Genomic DNA, 21997 nt, shown 5'->3' on the forward strand with positions numbered 1-21997 from the left:
TTATCCTTAGTTGCCTTCTTTGCTAGATTCAATTTTCTAGTAAGTTCCTTCAATTTCTCCTTACTTCCACAGCCATTCCTAATTCTATTTCTTTCCAATCTGCACCTCCTTCTTAGTCTCTTTATTTCTCTATTATAATAAGGTGGGTCTTTACCATTCCTTACCACCCATAAAGGTACAAACCTGTTTTCACATTCCTCAACAATTGCTTTAAACCCATCCCAGAGTCTGTTTACATTTTTATTTACCGTTTTACACCTATCATAGTTACCCTTTAGAAACTGTTTCGTGCCTGCCTTTTTCAGCCATATGGTACTGTCTAGCAGTCCTACTTTTAAGACCTTCCTTTCTATCCCATTTATTTTTATCTATGACAAAAACAGCTTCATGATCACTAATACCATCTATTACTTCGGTTTCTCTATAGAGCTCATCTGGTTTTACCAGCACCACATCCAGGATATTTTTCCCTCTTGTTGGTTCCATCACTTTCTGAATCAGCTGTCCTTCCCATATTAACTTATTTGCCATTTGTTTGTCATGCTTCCTGTCATTCGCATTTCCTTCCCAATTGACACCTGGTAAATTCAGATCTCCTGCTACAATCACATTCCTTTCCATGTCGTTTCCCACATAGCTGATTATGTTATCAAATAATTCTGAATCCATGTCAGCGCTACCCTTTCCCGGTCTGTACACTCCAAATATATCAAGTTGCCTATTAAATTTAGAAATGAGCCTTACACCTTGAATTTCATGTTTGTCATCTTTAACTTTTTCGTAGCTTACAAATTTGTCTTTCACCAGAATGATTACTCTCCCTCCCAACATTCCTATCCTACCTCTATGATACACACTCCAGTTCTGTGAGAAAATTTCTGCATCCATTATATCATTACTGAGCCATAATTCAACTCCTATGACAATATCTGGTAAATATATATCTATTAAATTACTGAATTATATTCCTTTCTTTACAATACTTCTACAGTTCAACACTGACATTTTAATGTAATCCCTACTTGATTTCCAGTTCCCTGTTCCCTTATCATCGCTCCCTAGGCCACTGTTTTTTAATGCAAAGGTCAATGGAAGAGGAATTATTGTTAATTTAATTTGAGCTATCTTTAGAATCATCTTTCTTGTTCAGTAGTTGTGAGCCCCAGGAGATGTAGTATACTTTATACAAGATTAAGTCTTATACAGAGAGAGACTATATTAGACTAGATTTGACATTTGTTTTTATCTTTCCAATTCGTATACAAGATTAAATTTAAGAAGGAAGACTAGAGTACTTGTTGCTTCAAATGATATATGTAACACCTGCTTAGGTTTTTCAAAACTGTTCATACATGCATCAATCATATCACAATGTAGTCTTCAAACAAAGCATAAAACTATTCAACTGATATAGCCTATACAGAGATGGCTTTTTTAATTTGTTTAGGAGAAATAATTGTCACTGTCTTCTAATCAATGTAAAATATTATAGAAGCACTTCTCAAAAATAAGACTTTTAAAAATTGTTTCTCTCAGTAATATTAAAACAGATAACAGACCTAAATTACAAAATAATGCTTTTACCTGAGTTCAGCCCTTAATATTCCATGACCAATGATGAAATGTAGTTTCTCTAGATTGGAAGTAGGACGTGACTCGAGCCAGGTTTGATAGCTATCCGCAGTGTACTCGTCATCCTGCAATCTTCGCCGCACATCCTCTCCTAGTTTGTTTTTACGCTTCAGTGTTAGGGAAACCAATTTATGTCTAATGGAACGAGGCTTCTGCTTAAGAAATGACTCCTGAAGACAAGGAAAGGTAGTTTTTAACAAAAGGGATTTCTGCATGCAATTTGAAATAGATGTTCTACAGCTATTGTTAAAAGATATTCTGGTTGGAATGCATGTTAAGTTAATGTGAAAATGAATTTCTAGAATTAGTTATTTTCAGAATGTTAACTTACAGGATCCATGCCCATCATTTGTGCTTCTTGAAACTCTTTGCTGCGAATAAAATTCCGTCCAAGAGTGGCAGTCACCTTCGACATGACCGACGTGTTGTCCCGATCCATCGTGTGGTAGCGGGGTTCAGGCAAGTCTCCCGTAAATCTAAGAATTGTGATCCACAGTGCCTGTGCAGCCTATTTGCATTGAAGATATTTACAAATTAATTAACTGTATGGTTCATACACTGAATGTTTAAATAATATGCTAGCATAAAAATCATTGAGCAAGTGAAGGGGGAGACAGGCAGAGCAAGTGAGATAGTTTTAGGGAAAGAGAGAGACGGCACTATTGCTCAAAATCAAAGAGTGGGGGTTTGCACTCTGGTCAACCTAGCAAAGTAGTCTTTTGCAACTTACGCTGTGCAATGCACCTATGCATGCACCTTGAGAGGCCCTGTTCTAATTAGTAATCACTAATGTAAAACTTGATGTTTTTAATGAAAATGAAACAGGATTTGTTGCTTGACTAAGTTTATGGAGATTCTGACTGCCAGAATTTAAATGATAAAGGTTAAATTATTGCCTGAAACCCTCCTAAATGAGTTTTCTTTATCTATTGCTTTTCCTTCAAATTATCAAGAATTTAGACCAAGATCAGAAGGGAACAGACTAAAACATTGAGTTACAGAGGTTTTCAATTTACTGAGGTTTTACTGCTACTCATTCTGTTTATTTCTCTATATCCAATGGTTAAGCTGTTAAATGAATGCTTGCTTACCAGCTGATCTCCTTGCGTGTGCAGAGGAAGAAGGGGATGTTTCAAAGGTTTTCTTGAATACTGATGTGTAATGTTGCCTTGGAAGTAAGTAGCTGCAAACTTCTGGAACTTGAACTCTGATAGGTCCTCTTCAAAATCTGGTGTAGCTTGCATAGGACTGATTATCTCATGCTGATCTGCTTTGGGTGCTGGCAAGTCCTGTTAGAATTAGATTTTTTTTTTTTTTTTAATGGAGTGAAATACTCCTTACAACAGTAATAATATCAGCATACAAGTAGTCAATCCTGCAGAACAATAGTTACTGTCTGTTGCTATCAGCAGTTAGCAGTTATATTCTGAAATCACATAACATTACTTTACTGTTATAGTTTAGGTGTGCCCAACATATAAAGATATTTTGTCTTGCTTCCAAGTATAGATTCAACAATAGGTTTAAATAGTATATTTATTTTTAAGGATTTACTGCATAACTAACTTGCTAAGGAAAAGAAAAAAAGTCCATGTTTCACCAAGCTGCAGGAAGCAACATACACTTGAATGCTTTCTACCACTTTATTAATGTGACAGATGTTCAAGAATGAACAAATTAATGTGAAAGCTAGTTTACAGAGCCTTCTGCTTTGTGTATTACTGTATAATGTAGAAAAAGGATAAATGTCATTTTGCAGTGAATGTGAATGAGGCACCTGAGCATTTATAACTAGAAATACAAGTACATGAAAATGAATTCAGTCTGGGTCTAAACCAGTAACGTAGCCCAGATCAACCAATGTGGGGGGGGGGGGTTATAATAACAAAATGATGGTAGAACATAATGAAGGTGCTTGTGCATGTGTGGTGCATGCATGCATGCATGCGTGTCATTATAAGGACACTGATATTCAGAGTGAAGTACACTACAAAATCTTACATTAAAATACAGAACAAGAACCACATGATCCAGGTCAACAGTTTTACAGTGAATGGCATGTTCGGATTACAATCTAAAATCCAACTTTCTAGGCTTCTTAGAAATTTAGAAGAGATTTTTTGGTTTCTCAATTGTGTCTCTGAATGTTCAAAAGAGCCAACCCACTGCGTTGACTTTCACTTGTTTATTGTCAGTTTCTGTTTATCTTCTGCTGTAAAAATTCCATGGTGGTGGGGGGCGGGTCTAACCCCCAGTAACAGTAAATGTAGGGAATATTTCTCACCTGGGCCATACTTGTCAGTTGACGAATCTGTTGTTGGTTTCAAGGCAAGAATATTCTTTATAACCTACAACCCCAAGAAACCAACTAAATGGGGGCTCCGTGTGTACGTTTTGGCAGACTCTCTTTGTGGATACATTGTATCCTTTGTGCCTTACCACGAAAAAATGACAACTTGCAATGCTGGAGTTCACTACACCTTCATCTTCACTTGTCAGTTCTCTAAACTCTTCATTCAATTCAAATAAATAATCATCACTGCTGTCTGAATACATGTGCATACGTATTTCTTCTTCATTCGTATTTGCCGCTTTTATATTGCAGATTCAACTGAGACAATTCACATTCACAACACGTGTGCTGCACTACTCAATGTAAACACAGCTGACAGGCCGCGGCTGCGGGTAACCATGATGATACATGGCTACATATATCTCGTAATATTTCCACGGAGATAACAGAACGGCTTCCTTTATGCACAAAAATTTGCTCCAGAGACTCCATGGATATCAATCGCCCTCAATCAGGTCAAAGATCTTCAATAAATGAAAAAATTCAGGATGTTTGTGAAAGACTTGAGTAATCCCCCAAAAATCTTTAAGGAAACTAGCTCAGCAAAGTAAGATTTCGTATTCTTCTGCATGGTGGGTAGCAAAAGCACTGAAATTTAAGGCTTACGAAGTCACAGAATTTGCAAATTTAAGCCCAAGGGACCCAGCCTAAAGAAACCATTATTGCAATTAGTTTCTTCAATCTGTCAACAGTGGTGAATTAAATCCTGAATTAGTGCTGTTTTCTGAAAAGGCATGATTTTATTTGCATAGATGTGTATATTCACAAAATAACCAGTACCGGTAGTGGTCATGTGAGAATGCAAGAATAATTCAAGAAACTTCACTTCATGACCTTAAAATACAAGTCTGGTGTGCTATTAGTGCTAAAAGAAATGTGGGGCCAATGTTTTTTAACATCACAATTAATTCTGAACGATACATAGAGTTAATATTGAACAATTTTTTACTTCATAGTATGACATAATTACCTTCTTACTGTACTGTTTTTCTTAGAAATAATCTCTCATTGGTTGAACTCCTTTTCACAGTAATGTAAACACAGAGAAATTATGAATCAGAGAACACCTAACTTAAATAAAATAATGTATGCAACAGCCACTAAAGGTTAAGTTTACATTACTTGTTTCATGGCAAGGACGTAAAGAACTCACTCATAATGTAAAAGATCACTTTTCGTGGCAGTAGTGTAAATAACCATTTCCTCTACTGACTGAACAGGAAAGGTCAGTTGGTTATTTCCAACAAGATGAGGCTACAGCACATATCACTCTTAATTCAATTAATACAGTGTGTGATGTTTTTGGTGATGGAATAATTAGTGCAGGTTTATGGCCAGCTCGCTCTCCTGATTTAATGCCTTGCAACTTCTATTTATGGAGCAGTCTGAAAGACAGAGTGTAAAAAATTAACTCCTGCACCACAGAAGAACTGAAGAATGCAATTCACACCAAAATGTTGAAGATTTATGAGGCTGAACTGCAAAGAGTGAACCAGGATCTCATCACAGGTAGAACGCTTGTCTATAGGCTGAGGGAGAAGAATTTTCAACACTTACTATAATGGGGTAAGTTTTATTGTTACAATGTGATGGTGACCACACTGTTGTTTACCAACATGCAGCATTCTGAAAGGACGGCAACCCTTGCAGGACTCTCCCTGTTAACATGTTTAACGTAACATACAGGGAGTTATTTTTGGCCTTTGCTTGCAGTTGAGCAGGCCACACCAGTCACCTGTCGTAAATGCAGACAGTTCCTGCATTAATAGCTTCAAATGGGCAGTCAGTCGCTGTCTGCTGCTGTGCGAGCAAGTTTAATCCTAACTCAGTCCAAAGTTTATGTTACATCACTGTGTTATTACTTTCATTTAGCAGTATTACCATCCACTGGTCTTGCATTATTACTGATTACAGTGCATTAGTGAAGCAAATTATACTAAAGAATAGCAAAGTGAGAATACTAGAACAGAAATTTCTTATGTACAATGAACACTAATGCGATTAACTCATATAGTGAGGTATGAAGACAGAAATTCCCTGATGAACCAATTCCACATAGGGATACAGTACGAAAACTTGTTCTCAGATTTAAGGAAAAAGTAATTCTAAATAACAGAATTCCTAAGCAAAAGTGTTGTATAAAAACATAAGAAACACTTTATTCTACATTGTTTGAACCACTAAAATTCACATTAACTCATCCAATCTAATAGAGAAGAATTCTACAGGTACCCAAAGAGATAAAATTTTAAAACTATGGATTTATGATAGACTCACCATGAAGACTGAAGTTTCCCGGGCTGGTGCTGGGGCCTCACTACTGGAATCAGGAAGGAAGTCAAACATGGCTTCAACTAACTTGCTGTCATCAACTGGCTCGTCCTGTCTCAAAGCAGCGTCATTGATGAGATTCTTCTTGATCTCCATACGACGTCGCTCTTCAATCTCCAGTTCCATTTCCTTCCGCTCTAGCTCCTTCATGCGCTCCTGAACATTAATGTATGGTAATTAAAATTCATATCAAACTTAACAGAAGATTAAGAGATATACCATTAGACTTAAACATAGGGTTTTCAAACTATGGCTTTTATCCAAGTATACTGATATGTATGTTAAGTAGGGTATTCTACATTATTATGACAATTTACTTTCTGAAAGAAATTTTTAAAATGAGTACATTAAGTTTTATTTTTTAATTTCTTATAAATACATTATTTCTCTCTAGGAAGAGGTTAGAATGGTTGATATTTAAATAATTACATTCCAGAATAGGAATTTGAACCAAATAAAGAGAATGAAAATCCAAGTTATGATAAAATTACCATCTGTGTGGCAATATTATGGTCACTTTGAGAGTTATGAATAATAATAATAATAATAATAATAATAATAATAATAATAATAATAATAATAATAATAATAATAATAATAATAATAATAAAATTACCAGTATTAATTTCTTTCACTATTCTACAGTGTATTCAGATTCTACAAGAGACTGTTAAACAGTTATGAGATATCCTGAATGAATTAACTCATAATAGGGTGAACCTGTAATTAAAATATTTAATATAGGCCTATATGAATGAAAGGAGATTTCTTAGAAATGGAATTTGATTTTGCTTTGTATTCCATCCAGACCTTCAAGAAATGTAGGCTGTTTGTAACATAGTGCAATTAATTGTTAAAATGTGAATATGTAACACACAAAACCAGATTCACAAGAATTTATAATCACATTCTTTCTGTTTATTCTGTTAGAATTGAAATCTTACTAAAAATAGATAGAAATGTGACATAACACTTACTCTATAGTTCTGCTCTGCAATTTCTTTGGCTCGTTTATTACCAGCTTCTTTCAACTCCTTTTCTTCTTTTTTTCTCAGTCTTAAAGCTTCAATATGGTGTCTGTATTCATACTGTGGGAATTAAGTACAAAATTATATTTTTAAGTTCTAACTAATGGTGAAGTGATTTCAATACAGATAAATGAAAAATCTGTAAAAATGTAATAATCCTCTAAACAATACAATACCTTGATTTTCTTGTACCTCCTTTGAGCAATCATCCTACGCACGTGTGACTGGATCATAATGATGGCCCACATTTTTTGCCTGTACATTCGCCTCACTAAGACACCTCTAGCGCGTGCCTGTGAAAGAATCAGATGTTCATATAATTAAAAACTACCTATATATAATGTATGCCAGGTATTGTTGGTATAAATGACTTATTTACACTTGTATCTCTACTAATACTAAACCACCTTCAAAACAGAACCTTATTAACATCCATGTAAAGTCAATGAATAAGATGAGGTGTGGAATTAATTGTTTTACAAATTCAAAGAATTTGTGTTGAAAAGTTTCAAAAGAAATAGTGAAAGGAATACATATTAATACAGAAATGATCTTGCATCATATTGGAAAATCATTCTGCAAATTTTTGCAGATTCTGGGAAAGATACATGATGAAAACGTTACATGTATTAACATCAATTTTAAATTAATAGAAGGAATGCAAACCAGCTATGTCCTGATAATGTAAACTTGGATATTATGAAATACTAGAATGAATGAATGAATGAATGAATGAATGAATGAATGAATGAATCAATCAATCAATCAATCAATCAATCAATCAATCAATCAATCAATCAATCAATCAATCAATCAATCAATCAATCAATCAATCAATCAATCAATCCTGATCTGCATTTTGGGCTGTTGCTCAGATAGCAGATTCCCTACCAACTGTTTACCTAGTTTTTCTTAAATGATTTCAAAATGTTGGGGCCAATGACCTAGATGTTAGGCCTCTTTAACAACAAGCATTATCATCGAGCATCAAAAATGCTGGAAATTTACGAAACATCCCCCTTGCTAAAATATTCAATCCTAATTCCTCTTCCTATAAATGAATATTTGCCCCAATTTTCCTTCTTGAATTCCAAATCTATTCATTTAGTCAAGTCATTACACTGACTCCATTAACTGCTCAGAACATACCACTTAGTCAAATAGGTTATCTCCTTACTCCCAAGTCTTCCCAACCCATTGTTTAAAATATTTTTGCAATACTATTCTTTTACAAAACAATAAATTAAATTGTACAAGATCTTGTATTGAAAAGGTGGATCTTGTACAATTTAACTTATTGTTTTGTAATCTCTATTCAGTATGGACCAAACATGAAATTCTTGACTTTAAATACTATTCTTTTGTCGGAAATCACCCAGAACAAATTGTGCTGTTTTTCTTTGGATCTTTTCCAGTTCTCAAATCAAGTAATCCTGGTGAGGGTCCCATACATTGTAACCATACTCTAATTGGGGTCTTATCAGTTGCTTATAATTATGTCCGCTCCTTTACATCCTACCACTAAATACCCTCATGACCATATGAAGAGATCTATAACCTTTATTTAGAACTTTGTTACGGTGAATACTCCAATGAGGTTCCAAGTTGCAGAATTCGAGCAAAATGTGGCAGATATTTTAGATTCAGAAGGTCAAATGGACCGTTTGTTATAGTGGAAGCCATTTCTTTTCAGTTACTTAGTTAATCTATAACTGTGAAGTTTTCCACTCTGTTGAAACATTAGTTTTAATTAGTTTCGACAGAATGGAAAACTTCAGTTATAGATCAAATGGACTATATCGCTACTGATAGAGTAGGTCATGGGAGGCTACTGACAAAAATGATGGCTATTTGACTAGATGTTAAATTTCTAGAAAATAGAAATCTGAAAATTAGAATAGGTAAAGAAGAATCTGATCCTGTAATGATTAAGGAGGAGGTTCTGCAAGGAGGTATTACAGTGTAACATCGTTAGTGCATTCCTCATTAACATGTTTTCTTGCTTAGCACGTCATAAATTTGAAGTCCTGATTCTTGTCATGTTAAATCTAAATAAAAGTACCTCACTTATTGCATCACAAATATTTGTTACTACCATTTAGTAAGATCACATTTCCTAGCCCTGAAAATGTTGTTTGTCATCACTTGTGAAAGGAACACGATTTCCACCTCGGACAAGAGCCCTTGCCACAGTTGTGTGATAACGGAAAAAAGGCTTTGAATTCCTGAACTTCACAGGATAAGTTGCACCTTTGGGGAGCAGGCCATTAGCCTAAAGAATGTTCAGTTTTGCTTGCCGATTAGCAGTGAGATTGCTGAATATCACAGTAAGCCTGTTTGTGCTTGTGTTTCGTATTCCATTCAGAATATGAAATTTATTTTGTGTTGAGTGGTACAGTGAAGTGTAGCAAATATTTGTAGTGTGAAAACCTACATCTGGATCAGGAACATAATCATGTAAAGTCGACTAGCTTGGTGTATGTCTGTCTTGAGATAACCTAGTTATGGATATGGAAAAGTCATGAAATTCCTTACTAATGAAGACAAAATTAAACTCTTTCAGAATCAATCAATCAATCAATCAACACTGATCTGCATTTAGGGCAGTCGCCCAGGTGGCAGATTCCCTATCTGTTGCTTTCCTAGCCTTTTCCGAAATGATTTCAAAGAAATTGGAAATTTATTGAACATCTCCCTTGGTAAGTTATTCCAATCCCTAACTCTCCTTCCTATAAATGAATATTTGCCCCAGTTTGTCCTCTTGAATTCCAACTTTATCTTCATATTGTGATCTTTCCTACTTTTATAGACGCCATTCAAACCTATTCGTCTACTAATGTCATTCCACGCCATCTCTCCGCTGACAGCTCGGAACATACCACTTAGTCGAGCAGCTCTTCTTCTTTCTCTCAATTCTTCCCAACCCAAACATTGCAACATTTTTGTAACGCTACTCTTTTGTCGGAAATCACCCAGAACAAATCGAGCTGCTTTTCTTTGGATTTTTTCCAGTTCTTGAATCAGGTAATCCTGGTGAGGGTCCCATACACTGGAACCATACTCTAGTTGGGGTCTTACCAGAGACTTATATGCACTCTCCTTTACATCCTTACTACAACCCCTAAACACCCTCATAACCATGTGCAGAGATCGGTACCCTTTATTTACAATCCCATTTATGTGATTACCCCAGTGAAGATCTTTCCTTATATTAACACCTAGATACTTACAATGATCCCCAAAAGGAACTTTCACCCCATCAACGCAGTAATTAAAACTGAGAGGACTTTTCCTATTTGTAAAACTCACAACCTGACTTTTAGCCCCGTTTATCAACATACCATTGCCATCGCCATCTTTAAGCACACAGAGGTGGCGCGAATGTTGAAACTCGCACCTTCGAGTTTCGACTCGATCACTTGAGTTGGTCGAAGTTTTGTCAATTCCTTCTACCAACATTTGTTTTAGAAACAGTGTGATCTGCAATAATACACTGATATTTTTAAGGGCCTTCATGCAAATGTTTTCATTTTTGATTGTCTGGTGTTTTCCACACCTTTCAAGACACTGTGGTTATTTTATAAACCCCAATGCAAAATATTTTCATGTTTGAGTTGTCTATTTGCAAAACCGACTATTTCCCCCCCAAAAATAATTTAAATCCACTTTTTGTGCTGAATGTGTTCTCTGTCCACTTTTACACAAGGTATTAGCTGCAAACTTGGCCTCCAACCAGCTTATTTCCTTCATAAAAAATTGGAGTTAGTTGCAAACATAGCCGACCGCATATGGTTATGAGTTGCAATACCAGCCATCTCCTCTAACGCTAGAGGGCAGAGCAATCGCAGCAATCGTGCGGGAAAGAACAGTTGATTCATGGTGACTATTGTAGGTGTTGTAGTTCTATTGTAAGGAAAGTTGTGGATTTTACCATAGAACTGTGTAGCTATTATGATTATATTGGAAAAAAATGGACACTAAGGTTGATGAAGTGACACCTGAAAGGGCCAGAAAAAGGCAGAGGAATCTGGTTTCTTGGAAACAAGAAAAATAGAAAAGGGAAAGGTAAGTGTATCTTTTAAGGTTATATTTTGATGTTCTTCAGTGAAATATGTTTTTTAACATCGCTAATTTTTAAATTTGCCCACTAATGGGGGGTGTTCTGTTTTCAAACAGATATTTTGCTTCAAGCGACAGGCTGAAACTTCCAGTGTGTGGGCATTGAACAAAAACTCACCACTGTATGACTGTAAAGAAAGCTGATATATGATAACTACCTTTCATGATCAATTCTACAGATATCCTGACAAAATAAAACAAGATTGCTTCATTCTGAAGTACATTGACTTAATACCTCCAGTTCGACATAGGCCTAGTGCTGCACCATGGAAGCGAAAACACTTTCGATAGTACCGGTATATTATCTGAACAGAAACACAACCAAAATTCCTGTGTGTGGTTTCCCATTTTCACACCAGGCAAATGCTGGGGCTGTACCTTAATTAAGGCCACGGCCGCTTCCTTCCAACTCCTAGGCCTTTCCTATCCCATCGTCGCCATAAGACCTATCTGTGTCGGTGCGACGTAAAGCCCATAGCAAAAAAAAAAAAAAAAAAAAAAAAAAAAAAAAAAAAAAAAAAAATCCTGTGTGCAGGGAAACATTTCTAAGTGTGTGTTAGGTATTACAAAACACAGAGTACAGGGAGTGAAAAAACGTTTTCAAAAGTCTGGTTTAATGCCATAAGAAAATAGGGGAGGTGACCGTAGAACCCAGATATATTCACAAAAGAGGGGTGCAGTTATAAGTTTCATAGAGCAATTCAAAGGTCTGGAATTACATTATTGTAGAGGTAAATCTGATGTTAGAATTGATTTAAGTAGCGAGTTAAATATTAAGAAAATGTGACACATGTATAACTCCCAAACTGTCACTGAATTAAGGGTAAAAGAAGGTTTTTTTCACAAAATTTTCACCACACGTTTTAACGTTGGATTTAGCTCCCCATGTATGGATGCATGTTCCAAGTGTCTTGAATTAGATCAGAGAATTAAACTGGCTGACAATCCAGAGATCTTATGAACAGAATAAAACTGCAAAAAATGAGGGCTAAAGCATTTTATCAACTAATGAAAGAGAGAGATGATTTGCTGATTCTCTCTTTTGATTGTCAAAAAAATTCCCTATGCCTAAAATTCCAGACCAGGCAACATATTATAGTAGGCAAGTGTATTTATACAATTTCACCATTGTGAGTGGTTCTTCAAAAAATCTGTTTACAGATAACACATTTTATTCATGGAGTGAAAAGGATTTGCAGAAAGAAGCCAATGAAATAGCATCAGCGCTTTATCATAAGCTAAATACTACGGATGTGTCCAATGCTTCTTTTATAAGGTGTTTTACTGATGGATGTGGGGGCAGAACAAAAATTATTTTATGATAACAATGCTCTCCTTTTGGTTTGTCACAAAGGCACCTAAAAGCATTAAGGAAATTGAGTTAATTTTCCCTGTGACAGGCCATTCATTTTTACCATCCAATACAGTTTTTGGGCTCATTGAAAAACAAACAAAGAAAATAGAAACTTTAATACAACCTGAGGAATTTCATAATGTTCTTTCTCAGTATGGCAAATTATTTCATCTAGGAAAAAATGACAATGTTCCAAACTTTGATTGGGAAACAGAATGTTTTTCTATTTTCAAGCCTACAGCAAAATGGCACTTCAAATTTTCTGCTGTGAAAAGGATTATTTTGACCAAATTAAAAGGAGGCAATTCAGTATTAATTCAAGGTGAACCCAACTACAGAATAGATGTTGGATCAAAATTAGGCGTTTGTAAGAAAAGCAAAAATGTTTTGATAATGAATTCAAAAGTTATACATGCTGGTAAAATAGTACACGATTTAAAGGCAAAAGATGTTGAATCTCTATTGACTAAACATTTTGGGACTCAGTGGAGAAATGTTGAAGTGCTTAAATTTTACAAAGAACTCACTGATAATAATAACCTTCCACAAAACAACCTAGAAGATGAGGGAGATTTGTGTGACCACAGTGTAGACAATGGCATTAATGTTTAATGTTTTTTAATGTTTAAATTTTTAATGTTTAATTCTGGTTCATTTTGTGTAAATACATTGACCTTTTATACTGCATTGATTTTTTTAAGTTAACTTTTACATAAAGCATTTGTTGTACATTTTCATTTCTTCAGTTTCTTTAGTTTGGTGCATACCCGGCCATCTCCAAATTTGAACTTTATATATTTCAAATAATTATACGAATAAAACATTGGCATCCTGTAACATTCATTATAATGCTACTTATAAGCAATTAAGCAAATACAAATAATTCTAAATCTCTTTATTTAGATTTTATATGTTTCTTTGGTCTCCTGAAAAATTTAACCATTTGGAGATGGTCAGTTTTGCAAATAGGTGACTCATTTGCTGTCTCATGTTTTTCACACCTTTTACTACTCCTGTCTCATGTTTAGAAATGGTAGATATAATTTTCACTGAACCCACAAATACATGATGTAAAATGTCCTCATGTCAGAAAAAGATCATATCTAGTGCTTCCATATCCCTATTGGATAGTTTTTATTGGTGTATTCAGTAGCAAGTTTTCTTGCTTAACATGTTCTTTTTCCTTGTCCCCTGCAGAAACGCCTTAACGAGGTTTTACTGTATTGGACTTTTATGGTTTCATATATATGAGTAAAGAACTGGAATCACATACGACCTTTGCGGATGATTATGATGTATTGTATAGAGTAATAAATAAATTGCAAGATTGTAAACAACTGGAAAAAACCTCGTCAAAGTTGCAAGTCTCATCCAGAGGAAAATCCCTCTCAGCTTTAATTACACTGTTGAAGGAGCGGAAGTAAAGTGTCAGGTCAATTACATGTCCAGTTACAGCATGAATTAGGAAGCTAACACATTATTAAAATGCTTCTTCATATCTACACATAATTACAACTTTTCACAAAATTATCAGGATTAAAAGTTGTTTTTAAAATTCTATGTCTAGAGTGAATTGTGATGAAAAGACATTGAAACAGATATAGCTGACATGACAAGAACTGAAAGAAAAAAAGTGTTGTACAGAAATGACATCAAATTATAACTATGAAATGTGAAGAATGAAAGGAGAAGTTTAGTGAAAAATCTAGAAAAAATAAATAAATGTCTTGAACATATACTTACGAACACACCAATATACTGTGATGTAAAATAGTCAAAGTGAGCCAGAAGAAGACTAACATGAACTTACAGAATTACAAGGTAACTTGTTTACCATGAAAGACTATAGTAGACTTTTATAGTTACTGGCAATTCATAATTTTTACTATGTGATGGATGCTAGTATTAAAGATAATTTTTTTCTCTATTGAATATCTTCGTTCAAGTGACCTTTAGCAAAAATTTTACTGCTGCAAGCCAGAGAACATATAATATTTTAATGTACAATGGAGCATATAATGAGAAATTTTCAATTTGTTTTTGGACCATTATATTCAAAATACTGTAATATCGGTACTTTAATCTTAATTCTACAAGTTGTTTATTAATTTCTTAAAAAAGCCCAGTTAATCATCTTCATCATCTTCTCGTGTACCCCGCAGTGGTGCAGGGTCTGCTTCTCAGTGGATCTTGTTAATTTATTATTTTGCATGCACTTGTAATTTTGAGCATACATGTATGGAAAATGCATATTGTTATTACACACATATGGTAAATAGAATGTATTTTATTGCTGTTGTTGGGTAATCAGCCTGAAGGCTGGTTTGATTCTTTACAGCTCCACCAACAGCTGTCATAGATAGCCTAGGTGTCACTGAAGAGGCATACTAGTGAAATGAGGAGTGAGGTAGTTTCCTGTTGCTTTCCTCACTGAGCTCGAAGTTGCTAATACATATCAGTCTGCTAAGCCCACTGAAATGCCCACTGTGTATTTTATTAGGTTTCTTTAAACTGAAGTAGATTACATCATGGTGAATTACCTGTAAGCCTACAATGTGACCCCTTAGATGCCTGAAACGATGCGACAGGACTCTAGCTCTAATGAGAGCCTGGAGTCTCATGTAACCAACCCTCATTCGTTGGTATCGTTTACGTTGAGCGTATCCTTGCCAATATTTCTGAATGATCATTGCTGCAGCCTTCATCCTAAGGAACCTGTTGAGCAGAAATATTACATTTACTATGCTTCTGGGTCGAACAGTTTTACTGAAACTTTCACATAAAACAATTTTAATAATTACGACAACAGTTTCTTGCTAACAATTTAAAGATCTGAACTGTGTGATTACTGACTGAATTTTCCATTATTACAGAGATTGAGAATATAGTGAGAAGAACAGAAAATGGAAAAGAAAATCAAAATGCTATATAAAGTACGATACTATACTAAGTGAGGAGAATATGAGTTTCCCATGCACATAATTTATTCAGTCCACCTGTGAGTGTATTGAGTGTGTTCTCAGTCTGAGCTAAATACTGCTGAAACCAAATGGTAACAATAGCGTGCTAAGAAAGCTATAGCTAATAATTGACCTAAGTATTCTATTCCTGCTGGGCTGAGTAGCTTAGACAGAGTGCTGGCCTTCTGGGCCCAGCTTGACAGTTTTGATCCTGGCTCACTCCAATGATATTTGAAGGTTCTCAAATTCTTCAGCCTCATACCAGTAGATTTACTAGCACATACACAAACTCCTGCAGGACAAAATTCTGGTATCTCTGTATCTCCAGAAACTGTAAAAAATAGTTAGTGTGATGTAAAACCAATAAAATTATTATTATTATTATTATTATTATTATTATTATTATTATTATTATTATTATTATTCCACAACAAGTGTCCGTTTGATCTGTATGTGCATACACAGCCAACTCATGCTAACAGATGATTATTTCAAGAAAAACTCCCTGATGATTGAGCTCTAAGTTGTACTAAGTTGTACAATTTCAGGAAACAAGGAGTGTTTGAGATAAGAAGCAAAGAGGACGTTGCACAGTGTTAATAGAAGAAGATCTCAACGTCATCAATCATCTATCATGAAATAAATTCAATTTCCCCATGGGCATTAAGAAGAGTTACGGACAATTTCATTAACTGATGCCAGAATTGCTTGGAAAATGAGGAAAAGCGGTTCCAACATTTCCTTGCATGACACAGGTGAGTACACTACTTTTTAAGCGCTTTTTTGCAATATTGTTAGCCAGCTACTCAACTGTTGGAGTTGTAACTTGGTAAAGTGCAGGCTTGTTTTATCATCTGTCCATTTGCACAGGCTATGCACCCCTTGCAGCCTCCACTCTTGTTTTGTGATCTGTCCATTTGCACAGGCTATGCACCCCTTGCAACCTCCACTGCATGCTCAAGAAACTCAATCTGCTAGCCTGGGACTTATAATGTACTACTTTCTGTTCCAGAGTATTAATGCATCACATGTATATTAGTCAATGTATTATATTGAGTTTTTGTTCCAAAGTCCACTATAAGCTAAATCATGAGATGGCTGTGATCTGTCATGATTCTCTTGATGGCTTATGTCCATTGAGATCTATAGTGTTGTGCTTCTTTAAAGGTTTGTCCATGGATTTTATGGTACATACTGTAAGCATATGCTGCTTAATGGATGGTTTTATCCAGTACATCTTTGCTCTGTCACCACCAAGGAAGTAATGAAAGCTCTGAACAAGCTTGACATCTCTTAGAGCTGTGAGCCCAACCTAATTCCACCATACATTCTTAAACATTGTGAGGTACTGTTATGCAACCCTTTTCAAGAACTAATAAATCACTTCATATAGAGGGTTTTTGCAGAAGTGTTGAAGATTAGGTTATTCTGTGCCCATACATAAAGCTGGTTCTAAAGAAGTTGCTAAAAACTATCATTCTCTCATGAAACAATCTTATCTGAAGTATTTGAAATACTAGTATTATTTAAGATGAATCCACTGTGTAAAGGTGTCATCTCCCCAATGCAGCAAAGATTCTCTCCTGGAATATGAACTGCTATCAACCTGATAATACAAAACAGAATCTTTGATGCATTCAGAGATCATAAGCGACATGATGCAGTACCGTATATCTAGATCTGACTAAAGCATTTGATAAGGTGAATCAACCATACTTGTGGCAAAACTAGAAATTTATGGTATCCTGGAGTTGTTTAGTAGCTAATTGTCAAATAGGAAATTAATTGTAAAATTCTTCGACTAACTTTCTTACAACTTCTTAGTCAATTCCGAAGTGCCACAGGTCTCGCACTTAGAACCACAACTTTTTAATATCTTCATGAATGGCATCATCACAATCATCGTAACAGAAGTTCAGCTGTTTGCAGATGATATGGAGATCTTTCAAAAAATAGAATTGTACAATGACTGAGTAATACTACAAAACTGTTTAAAAACAATTGAGACCTGATGTATTTTCAATTGTATGAAGCTGAATGTTGACAAATGCACTTGTATAACCTTCTCTCAGACATGAGAACCACTTCAGTATGAATATTCATTAAATGACTGTACCCTGAACCTCTCGTCTGTTGTACAAAATCTTGGGAGTTGTTCTATCACATAACTCAAATCCAAATGAGCACATTCCTTCTGCCTTTATTCTCTGGAAATAAGGAGAAGCATCCAAGACATCTGTACAAGATTATCTCTAGCCTAACTGACTTGTGTGGAATTACTGTGGAATGTGTACTTCCGCTATCTATCCGGTACAAGGTCAAGAGCACTCTTCAGTCGGAAGCATGTAAACACCAGCTGTGAAGTGAATGGCACACTTGAACGTACTCAAAGACTGGGGAACTAAAGTCCTCTTCCTCCTTCTGTTTGAAATAATTTTTGTCCCATGTTATGTATATTGTTTTCATTTTATATACATTACTGTAATTATGTTAATAGTTAATGAAGAGTTATTGTTCTGCATCACCTAAAACTTAATAATAATTATTTGTAAAATGGGCTTTTTGTTGGAATAAAAAATAATAATAACCTTACCGTCTTCTGTAGACCCAACCACGGATTGAGCGCTGAAGAATCAAGATCTTCCTAGTAAGGACACGGTCTCTTTCTTGTTCAAGGAAAAGGTCATGTGCATCTTTGAGGAAAACCTTGGTATGTCCTAACTGGTAGTCTGAGTTTCCTAGCACAGCTTGACAGATCTTAGCTGTTGCTGAGCGGCATTCAGTCTGAAAATATAAATTTATTCATAATGACAGAGCTTGGGGAAATGTCAACATCAAGGAATATATATATATAAAATAATACTATGATCAATTCCTTCATGAGATAACTGATCATTGTTTCAAACAGAGAGTAATGTTTTTTGATGATATGTCAACATATTCTTTGGAACCTGCACACTAACATCAAAGGATTGTAGTAGGATTCTAGCCTGTGAAATTGAATTTCTTAGAACTGCCCTCCAAAAGACATTACTTGATCATGTGAAAAATGATTAGATCCGATCTAACCTAGGTCTAAATGAATTGATGGAGGAAAGGCTTAGGTCATATAGACTTAAATGGTTTGGGCATGTTAAACGAATGAACAGCACAAGGTTACCATGTGCTTATTTGGAAAAGAGAATAACAGGTAGAAGACCAGCTGGAAGACCAAGAAGAAGATGGATTGACCAACTGAGGGAAGACATGGAGAGAAGAGGATGGAATTGGGAATCTGTCATGGACAACAAAATCTTTTTGAACAGTCAACTTTGGAAGACGCTCGTTTTCAAACACCCTACCCGGCTCGCTGGAAGGGAAAACCGATGATGATGATGATGATGATGATGATGTCACCTAAAGCATCAACTTCTAAAATATCTCAATCTATAAAAACTATCACCCATTGCAATTACAAGAGAAGTCATTTGAATAAACAGAATTCAGAACTAATACAATATTTAAAATTTATTTGTTCATGAGTGCATTTCCATGCAAGGACTACTTCAAATTTTTAAAAAGATGAAGAATAAAGGAATTTATCACTTGATTCAAAAGTTCAATTATTCCAGATTTATGAAGATATTTTCAGTAATGAAAATCTTCGAGTTAAAAATTTCATCATATGTTATTCTGAAAATGATTTAAATTGCTTTTTTTCTTACATATGAATATTTTCAGTCATAAAACAATGACATAATTAAAGATTAACATGACATCTTTCATCAATGAACTTTCATAACAAACATTCATATACTGGGAGATAATTATGTCAAAACTCAAATTCTATCATTCATCACTTGTTCTTTGAATGGAATATTTTATAGACATAGAATTTTTTTAATTTTTACTTTCAGTTTCTGAAATGGAGGCTGCAACACATTATTTGAATCCTATACCTTTTTATCTTGTGGCTTAGAGTTTACGTAATATTTCAGGTTTGAGAGATATTATTAAAATGGTCTAGAAATGTTTCTAAGTTCCCTTTTCATTAAATGAAGTTAAATAAGGTACTTTTTCTTTTTTATTTCCTTTTCAGGGGATCCACACTCAAAATTGCCAGAAATGGTGATCTTAACTTGTCTGAGAAGTGTTCATCTCTGCTAATTGGTTATCAGTTTTTCCAAATGAATGGAGTTTCAAATTCAAAGATATAGTACATATTTCAGGTGTACTATAATTCACCAGGATTCTTTGAATGGAATACTGCTGCTTTATCCAATGAGTCAAAACTCTCATTAATTCAATCATGTATGAAGAAGGAAAGCTAGGTTCTATGAGAGATCATATTTTTAAATTAAATATCTAGTTAATGCATACTGAAGGAATCATACTTTAATGTATAGCCAATGCATACTGAAGAAAACTTACCTTATGTGCAGGTGGGACACCAGATATGAGGAACCTGTACCTGTCCACAAATGCCTTAAAGCTATGGCGTATAGGGTAGCCAGCCCGTCTAATACGAATGGTTTCCATCATTCCTGAGTATCGAAGTTGCCGACAGCATAATCCTCTGTCAAACATCTGAAATTACATAAAGTAGTATCAAAACAAAACAAAAAACAAATTTCATGAACTTCTTGTGTTACACTTGTAGTTATTGTATCCTCCTACTGTTCTACCCACAAATGGTCTTATTAATTACACAGGGTAGCTGGAAGAGGTCACAAGATATGTAAGTCATGATAAAACTTCTGTTTTCTTTTACAATTTGTTTTACGTCGCACCGACACAGACAGGTCTTACGGTGACGATGGGATGGGATAGGCTTAGGAGTGGGAAGGGAGCAGCCATGGCCTTAATTAAGGTACAGTCCCCAGCATTTGCCTGGTGTGAAAATGGGAAACCACAGAAAACCATCTTCAGCGCTGCCAACAGTGGGGTTCGAACTATGGGCGCCCACAGGAGGTGGGGGAGGGGGGGGGGGGGATTACCCTGTAATTCTAAAAAGGTTGATGTTCAATTGTTTAATATCATACCAGATTATTTCATAAACTGAACTTAGTGACAGTCATCTAGCATCTGTTATAACCGGAAATTTCTGTAAACAATTTAATGTTGCTGATGTAATATTGGTGTTTATCTTCAAGAAAATTGTTAATGTGCCCCCCCCCCCCCCCCCACAGAAAAGATCCTGCGGGCGCCCATGGTTCGAACCCACTATCTCCCGGTGGCAAGCTCACAGCTGCATGATCTTAAATGCACGGCCAACTCACCCGGTCATGATAAAACAACAAATCTTTATGAAAGAAAATGATGAAGCAATCAAACTTAGTAGGTATTTTTGTATGTAACAAAGTTCATTTAAAACATCTTATGACATTTAATTATAACACAACCCAGGCAAACCACTCTTATTTTAAAAGTCATGAAATACATAAACTTACCATTGGTTTCTTGAATTCATTAGGTTTAATGCACCGAATGAAGAATGGCTGACAACTGCAGAGTGTCTTCATCAGACTATCCAATGACTTCTTGAACTGAGTTGAGAGAGTAGGAGCCCTCTTCCTAGTCTCTGAACCCATGCCAATATCTTCAGCAAACAGGAGCTGGAGGAATTTATTGGTAGAGATATGGATAAGCTGCAGAAGATCTGCACTAAAGGTGTCTCTGTTCTTCTCCAAGAAACCTTATAGGAACAAACCATTGTACTCATTATAAATATCTTATTAAAAAGTCATGTATACAGAAGGTTGTCAGAAACAATGTGAACCAGGTAATTGATTGTAAGAGTGTTGGTCACACTGATAATTTGATATCTCACAGCATTGTCATTTTATCAGTTGCTGAAGTTAGCTATTCAAATCATTTCGCGGGCAAATTCAAATGGGCTTTGCGAAGCGGTGTTGCTAAATCTTCAAGTGGTTTAAGACCAGCTTGAGAGCTATGCCAAGAAATCAGCATTAGACTCAAACACACTATGGGTTTCAGCCAGTGTTACCATAGTGTATTTGCTATGGCACAATTGTGTGAACGCGGAGGTCCGTGTTAACACATTAATGATGGGCTATGTTAATTAACATAGTTTCGTACTGGTGCGCGGGCGACATGCTATGTAAATTAACGTTTCCTCATATTGCTTCATTCTTGTGCGATTTTATCCTCTCCGTAGTTTATTAATCGAAATATTTTGTGTGGTTTACAAACTAAAGTTTTTGTTGATCGTAATTTAGAT

The 21997-nt window shown here is 35.3% G+C and overlaps 1 protein-coding gene across 2 annotated transcripts in view; it reads right to left on the reverse strand.

Annotated features, from left to right (window-relative positions):
• Positions 1 to 21997, reverse strand: part of ck (myosin-VIIa ck) — a 399120-nt gene that overhangs the window by 95465 nt on the left and 281658 nt on the right. For both annotated transcript variants that reach the window (XM_067151286.2, XM_067151287.2), the window contains exons 13-22: positions 21207 to 21451; positions 20188 to 20343; positions 18371 to 18561; positions 15358 to 15532; positions 7521 to 7637; positions 7294 to 7404; positions 6263 to 6472; positions 2724 to 2921; positions 1964 to 2140; positions 1585 to 1802 (exon numbers count right to left, since the gene is read on the reverse strand). In XM_067151286.2, the coding sequence (XP_067007387.2) occupies positions 1585 to 1802; positions 1964 to 2140; positions 2724 to 2921; positions 6263 to 6472; positions 7294 to 7404; positions 7521 to 7637; positions 15358 to 15532; positions 18371 to 18561; positions 20188 to 20343; positions 21207 to 21451 (1798 nt within the window). The remainder of the gene's footprint in view (positions 1 to 1584; positions 1803 to 1963; positions 2141 to 2723; positions 2922 to 6262; positions 6473 to 7293; positions 7405 to 7520; positions 7638 to 15357; positions 15533 to 18370; positions 18562 to 20187; positions 20344 to 21206; positions 21452 to 21997) is intronic.

Source organism: Anabrus simplex, chromosome 7 (genome assembly GCF_040414725.1).
Source record: "Anabrus simplex isolate iqAnaSimp1 chromosome 7, ASM4041472v1, whole genome shotgun sequence".
NCBI classification, from domain to species: Eukaryota; Metazoa; Arthropoda; class Insecta; order Orthoptera; family Tettigoniidae; genus Anabrus; species Anabrus simplex.